Source organism: Sinocyclocheilus anshuiensis, unplaced genomic scaffold (genome assembly GCF_001515605.1).
Source record: "Sinocyclocheilus anshuiensis isolate Anshui unplaced genomic scaffold, SAMN03320099.WGS_v1.1 scaffold769, whole genome shotgun sequence".
In the NCBI taxonomy this organism is placed as follows: domain Eukaryota; kingdom Metazoa; phylum Chordata; class Actinopteri; order Cypriniformes; family Cyprinidae; genus Sinocyclocheilus; species Sinocyclocheilus anshuiensis.
This window is the reverse complement of record NW_015539878.1, coordinates 140,639-147,899: the sequence shown is the minus strand read 5'-3', so window position 1 is coordinate 147,899 and position 7,261 is coordinate 140,639. Positions and strand designations below refer to the sequence as shown.

General features: G+C 34.4%; 1 protein-coding gene across 5 annotated transcripts in view; it reads right to left on the bottom strand.

Moving 5' to 3' along the window:
- The window catches only part of LOC107685352 (G patch domain-containing protein 2-like), a 13,621-nt gene extending 9,618 nt beyond the window's left edge, over positions 1–4,003 (bottom strand). Inside the window, exons 1-3 of one of the 5 annotated variants that reach the window (XM_016481903.1) lie at positions 3,850–4,003; positions 736–1,446; positions 381–410 (exon numbers count right to left, since the gene is read on the bottom strand). In XM_016481903.1, the coding sequence (XP_016337389.1) occupies positions 381–410; positions 736–1,446; positions 3,850–3,899 (791 nt within the window). In that variant the 5' untranslated portion in view covers positions 3,900–4,003. The remainder of the gene's footprint in view (positions 1–380; positions 411–735; positions 1,447–3,849) is intronic. The other 4 variants (XM_016481904.1, XM_016481905.1, XM_016481906.1 and 1 more) reach the window with 4 other exon arrangements.
- Between the last annotated feature and the right edge of the window lie 3,258 nt (positions 4,004–7,261).

Below are 7,261 nucleotides of genomic sequence, written 5' to 3'. Positions count from 1 at the left end.
ATGATAATTTCCTGCTGATTACAGAACCGGCTTTACTATCAAAATGCGCATGATAATTGCATTCGATTAATCGTGCAGCCCTACATGAATTTCTTATGCTGATGTGTACAGCTGTAATTATTACATTCTGTGCCTTAAATAAAGAATATTAATAATAATGTTTCTGGTATAGAAAAGATCTAAAAAATTAGAGGTCTAGTCCAGTGGCCCGTAGCACAAAGCCGGTTTGGGTTTTTACCCAGGTACGTTCGTGTTTAGTTTGAGCAAACTCTGAGTTTTCGGGCTCAAGAAGATGGGTTGGTTTTGAGCGGATTTCGTCACCATGGTAACTTAAGCTACAAAGCTACCCTATAGCTAACTAGAAAATAAGCAAAAAATACCCCTTTTTTGACATCTTGCGAGATCTTGTCCTGAAGGGCAGAGAAACAGGTTTGCTTGTTTGTGTTTAGCTTCTGTGGCTATTTTCATGGCGAGAATTATTAAGGCTGAATCACATCATGTTTTTATAATTTATCTTTGCTAAAAACTCCAAAAATGTATTTGGCTTAACTCTGTTAAAAAAATCTCTTCAAAAGAGTTAACTGAATTAAAAAAAAAGTTTTCTCGAGTTAAAACCAGTACAATCTAATAAAACATGCTTAATGGATAAAGGTATTCGGCAAAATGAACATGTTGGAGGATCCTGGAATGAGAAACAGGAAGAGGAGGGGCTAGACAGGAGAGAAGAACACTAACCACCTGTCACTCATCTCCTCATCTGAGCCTTTCTGCTCCTCATAGTCCATCTTATCTTTGGCCGCTTGTCCTGCCTCTTCGCTCTCCACCACCACGCCTTCGTCCGCCGTGTCCTGTGCGAGTCTCTGCGCCGTGAACTTCCTCTTCTTCACCCTGTTTTTGTTTGATTCGCTCCCTTTGGCCTCCGGACTAAACCCCGCCTCCCTGCTGTTGGTTGCTCTGGACGGTGGCACTAGAATGGTGGAGACCTCTAGTGGCGGGTCCACAGCCATGCGCTTGACTTTCCGATGCCTCCGCAAACTGCGCGTTCCCAAAACGTCCGCTCCGCTCAAGTCGTCTAGCCACAGCGGCCTCTTGCCCCTGCCGGAGTCAGTGAGGGGCGTACGCCGCTTCGCGCCCAGCTGCTCATCCGAGTCGCTGTTGTTGTCACGGGTGTGAGCGCCCCCCGCTGCCGTGGATGAGCGGTAGTCTTTCTGCTCCTCTAGGCTGGACTCAGAGCCTTCGCTCAGGTGACAGGTGTCCCACGGCGGGTGAGGGTTATTGGACCGACGCTTACGGCCACGGCGCTTGCGGGCCTGGCGTTTCAACAGGCAACTGACGGCCAGAGCGTGATCTCCACCGTCTCCAAACCCTCCACGGGCTTGTTCTGAACTCTCCTCCAGAGCCGACACCAGGTCATGGACCAGCTCGTCCATCGTCCGCCGAAAGTGCCTGATCAGAAAGAGTGAAATTAGGTGAAAAAAAGAGAAAATGAATGAGCAAATGTATTTGTTCATAATGACTGGATTTGAATAGAGATTATACATTTTATAGAGATTGTACTATAAGAGCAATTTCTAGTCATGTACATTAACAAAAAAAAAATCTTTTTTTTTTTTTATTAAGCGCCATGTAATGGTTTATTAATTTTAATTATTTATTTATTGTTTGTTTGTTTGTTTATTATTTGTATAGCACATTTAAAAGCAACTCATCTTGCCCAAAGTGCTTTCCAATAAAACAACATATAACCAAAACTAAAACAACAAGAACATAAAAACAACATGACATAAACAAACAAGACCATCAGATATACACCAACTATCTCACATCAAATGCCCGGGCAAGTAAGTGCCCTCTTAAAAGGGTTTTAAAATGACCTAGTGATGTACAACATCTAATTTCCAGTGGCAGGTCATTCCAGAGGCGAGGTGCCGCAATCGAAAAGGAACGGTCTCCTTTGGATTTTAAGCGGGATTTAGGGACCTTTAATAAAAAATTTTGAGATTACCTCAATGGCCGTGTCGGAGAATAAGACTGGATCATGTACGAAATATATTCAGGTGCTAGACCATGCAAGGCTTTAAAAGCATAAAGTAAAACCTTAAATTGAATTCTAAAATTAACCGGCAGCCAATGCAACGAAGCTAGCGCTGGGGAAACACTGACCTGTTTCTTGGTCCCAGTCAGCAGTCTGGTTGCTGCGTTTGGAATAATTGAAGACGATTCAACAGAACAGCGGCAATCCCCAAATACAACGAATTACAGTAATCCAATCTTGACATAATAAAAGCATGTATAACATGCTTCAAATCATCAAACGACAATTTTTTTATTTTTGCGATATTTCTTAACTGAAAATATCCCGCCTTTACCACAGAGTTTACTTGCTTATCAAATTGAAGCTCTGAATCGAAGACCACTCCCAGGTTTCTTACTTGCTTATGCAGATTTGAGGCAGTAGGACCTAGACCGGTTAACACATGTGAGGACGCTATAATAGAGCCAAATATTTAATTGTAAAAAGTTCTGTGCCATCCATAACTTAATCTCATAGTAGCAAGTCATCAAATCAATAATTTCAATCAATTCAATTTCATCAATCAATTTATCTAATATTAATAATTGAATGAATTTTTATATTCATTTTATTGGTTTTTGATATGTTTTCTATTACTTTTGCATTAACATTTTCTAGTAATTTATGCATTATTAATGGGACTTTGTTTAGGATGTTCACCAGGGCATGGACCAGCTTGTCCATTGTCTGCCAAAAGTGCCTGCTCAGAATGAGTGAATTTAGGTGAAAAAAAGAAAAAAAAAGTTCATAATGACCGAATTTATAATGATATAATATGATTTAATAGAGATTGTTCTAACAAGCCAATTTCTAGTAAATTAAACATTTTAGAGCTAAACAGCAGTAAAATGTATATTTGCTTTAAAAAAATCCATGATTTTGTTTCAATTAATTGCCGTCACACAACTGCTACATAATAGTTTATTAATTTCTATGACTTCTCTATTATTTATTTGACAAATTTTGATTTTCAATCAAATGATCAATAATGTCTGATCAGAATGAGTGAAATTAGGAGAAAAATGAGAAAAGAGCAAATGAGGAAAAAATCCATTTATTTAAAATGAGTGAGTAAGGATTATTAAATATAGCTATTTCTAGTCAGTTAATTCTTTTAGAGCTAACAGCAGAAACATATTTTCTATAAAAATCATTAAAAACATTTGATTTATTATTTTTTGTGACTTCTATTTTTCATTTTATTTTTAAATGACTTTTCTATTATTTATTAATGTACTTTTTTAAATTAATAAAATAAAAACAATTTTCTCAGTTTTTTTTTCCAGGTTTTACATGACAGGGAAGTTTTAAAGTCCATACATAAATGCAATTCTCAGGATTTAAGGTGGTGATGATAACAGATGGTATTACCATGACCTTCTCAAAGGCAGTGTCCATTCATAATGCTGGTAGTAATACTATGACACTTTTTTATAAGGATTGGATTTCTAATTAATCTGGATAGTCAATCAACTGATCGATTTCAAGCCCTGTCTTTGAATAATACACCACAGTATTAACACAGTAGGTTAAATAAAAGTGCTGGTACAAAGGTGCGGTAATACCATGGTACGTTAGTTGCGGTAATGAATTATTACCATAATCATGTACTGTGGAATTTAATTTCAAAGAGTAGCATAGTCAAATATGATAACTACATGATAATACAATAGTAACGTAGTTTATTGCGAGTGTGATCGGGTCAGAGATACACACATCAAACACATCATGATCGGCTCCGAACAAACCGACGGCAAAACACGTGAGACACATACCAGTCGGTTCCCGCTTTACCGAAGCTCTTGATCTCGGTGGCGCGGAACATTAAACCCGCAGAACGCGACAAAAACTCACGGGAAAAGATCGAGGCCGCGCTGACAAACCATAGCACCTCAACAACAACACCACCTCCGCACCGGAAACGGACTACAAGACATAAAAGACGCGCATCCGGCGACGAAAAGACCGCATGCTTTCAAAATAAAAGCCGGTGATGATGATGATTATAATAATAATAAACAAACAAATAAATAAATAATGCATAGGATTGATGGAGAAATTGACATGTGAAACAAAATTCCTCAAAAGTATTTCTTCATTAACCCACTTAGTCATCTATTTCTCTCTTTTTGATGATTTGAAAGTCTTTTATCTGAAGTTATATTTTATGTTCCCATCGCAATACGTTTTTAAACAAACAAATTCACATTTCAGACTCTAAATAAAAACTTTTTTATTAACATATGTACTCATGTAAAAATAAAACCCAACATGTTCCCTTTATTTAAGTTTATTTTCTATGGTCATCGTTTTTAATTGTTTATTTTTTATTTATTTATTTGTTTCACTGTAGAATATATAGTCGTCAACAACAAGCTACTAGCATAAATTAATAACAGTATTTTAAGACAAATAAATAACACTATAATAAACTATAGAAATAAAAATACTTAATGTTATGTTGTTGTTTTTTTATTAGGCTATTTATATTTTCAGTATCTTTTTGCTGATTTGAAAGTCCTTTTCTATCTGACCTTCTAGGTCTATAATTTTATTAAGCTTAATTTTTCAAACCCAAAAAAATACATGGAACAAATCTGAGATTTAAATTTGAAACTTTAGAAAAAATATGATAAAAATATTATAAACATAGCAACTTATACACATAAAACTTTACGTTTTCTCTTGTCTTTTTTTCTATAATGTACTTTATTATTAATTTTTTGTGTCTTTGATTGGTTATTTTAATTTATGTGTGTGTATTTGGACTGTGAACTTGAGGGTCTCAAATGAACTTGGTCCTCTCACATTACCACAAACACACAGTTTACTCCAGTGTAGCAGGTAAATATAGAAAGACTCTGTCTCTGCCTCTCATAAACAGAATCTGAAACACAGATCTGCTCTCGGATCATCTGCAGTTATTCCTAACTTTGGCTCATTTCTTCTGCAACATTTGCTTATTGAAACCTCTGCATTAGATTTAAACTGGTTCTGAGAAGATCGTGATCATAACAGCTGTCATGCAGGGAGAGGATGAGAGGGATGAGAATGAAACTGGAAGTGACCTGAAATTCCAGAGTGGAGAAGAAGCTATCATCTGCAGCTGGTCTTGGGTAACCTGCTGTCTTTGTTTTGTTTTGGTGTTTATAGCACCAGTTCAAAGTCTGGACACACTTTACTAATAGTAAAGTAAAAAAATAACACAAATAAAAGTATATGAATTATGTAGTGACCAAAAAAGTTAAAGAAGTCGAAAACATATCTCATATTTGAGCTATTTCAGAAGTTGTCACCCTTTGAATGTTGCTGCCTGTGCATCTCTTATCTCTTAGTTATTATAGTTAACCAAATTTATATAAAATTGTTAATTGAAATAAAGTAAACATGAAATAAGCATTACAAAAAAACTATATATATATAAAAAAACTAAACTAAAACTAACTACTAAAACTTTATCTAAAATCAAAATGAAAACAGAAAATATTAAAATAATTCAAACTATTAATAAAAACAATAATCAGATCTCAGTAATACTAAAATAACTCATGCATTAAAAATAATGAATGAAAACTTTTTTGTAAATATATATATATATTAATTTTTTTGCAGTGCATGCAACGTAATGCCACAAATTTCTGAATTTAAGACTTTCTGCTCTGATTTAAGGCCTTAATTTAGTCCTTAATTTGTGGAAAATTCAGACATTTTAAAACCTTTTTAAGACCCGCAGAAACCCTGTATAAGCAAATTAATAAAGCAGACAGACTGAAAAAACATGTGCATAACTGTCACAACTCAACTGGGCTGTTTTACCCATCAGACTGTGGGCTAGTAAAGCACAAACACGTGAGTGAAGTGTAGCATGACTCAAAACCTCAGGAAACCAATCTCTCGTTTCCTCTTTCTCTCTCTGTCTGTCAACACTGATGCATGAGAGGATCACAGCACTTTTGTTCACATGCAAATCTCTGATCTGTCTGGTGCATAGAAATGGTTTTGGGGGACTTTGTATGATTTTTTTTAACTTTGTGTTTATCATAATATCATATTTTCGGCCTGTCCTATTTACTTAATTAGGCCTATTGCAGAACTTCATTGACAGAATATAAGAAAAGGAAGAGTTCAAAAGATTTCAAGCGCTAAATAGCAAATAGAATTGTCAGGAACATTGTTTTGAAATGTCCAGTTTTCTTGTTATTATAACTACAAAAATGTTTCTTATGGCATTTTACTAATTTTTCACCCAGAATATAATGTTATTTGAATGTTTATTTTTAATATTCTTAGAATGTTAAAATGTCAAAGTTTCTTTTTTTGTGATTAGAACGCTAGGCTATTTAAAGTTTACAAAAACTTTTTTTACACCATCATAAGGATGTTTTGAAGATTTTGTTATACGTTCAATTTTGTTATATAATTTTATGAGAATGTATTAAATATTAATGATGTTATAAGAACGTTCCACAAACATCTTTAAGAACATTTTGTCCTAAGACTATATGTGACCCTGGACCACAAAACCAGTCAATTTTTTGAAATTGGGAATTATACAGCATCTGAAAACTGAATAAATATGCCTTCCATTGATGTATGGTTTGTTAGGATAGGACAATATTTGGCCGAGATGCAACTATTTGAAAATCTGGAATCTGAGGGTGCAAAAAAATCTAAATATTGAGAAAATCATCTTTAAAGTTGTCCAAATGAAGTTCTTAGCAATGCATATTACTAATCAAAAATTAAGTTTTGATATATTTACAGTCGGAAATTTGCAAAATATCTTCATGGAACATGATCTTTAATTAATATCCTAATGATTTTCAAATAGTTGTATCTCGGCCAAATATTGTCCTATCCTAACAAACCATACATCAGTGGAAAGCTTATTTGTTCAGATTTGAACAATATTCAATTGAATATTGAATATAAATTTAATTTAAAAAATTGACCCTTATGACTGGTTTTGTGGTCCAGGGTCACATATAATGTTTAGAAAACGTTAGTGAAAGTTGTGAGAATGCTCCCTGTCAGCTGGAAAGAATATAGTTAATAAATTATGAATATATCACTTAAAAATATATTTTATGTTTCAATATAGCTACTGAAAGTATAATTAACATTTAAGTGCATCATTTGGTAGGCATCATTTACTGTCTACACTGTTTTCTTTAAAAACCCTTCTCA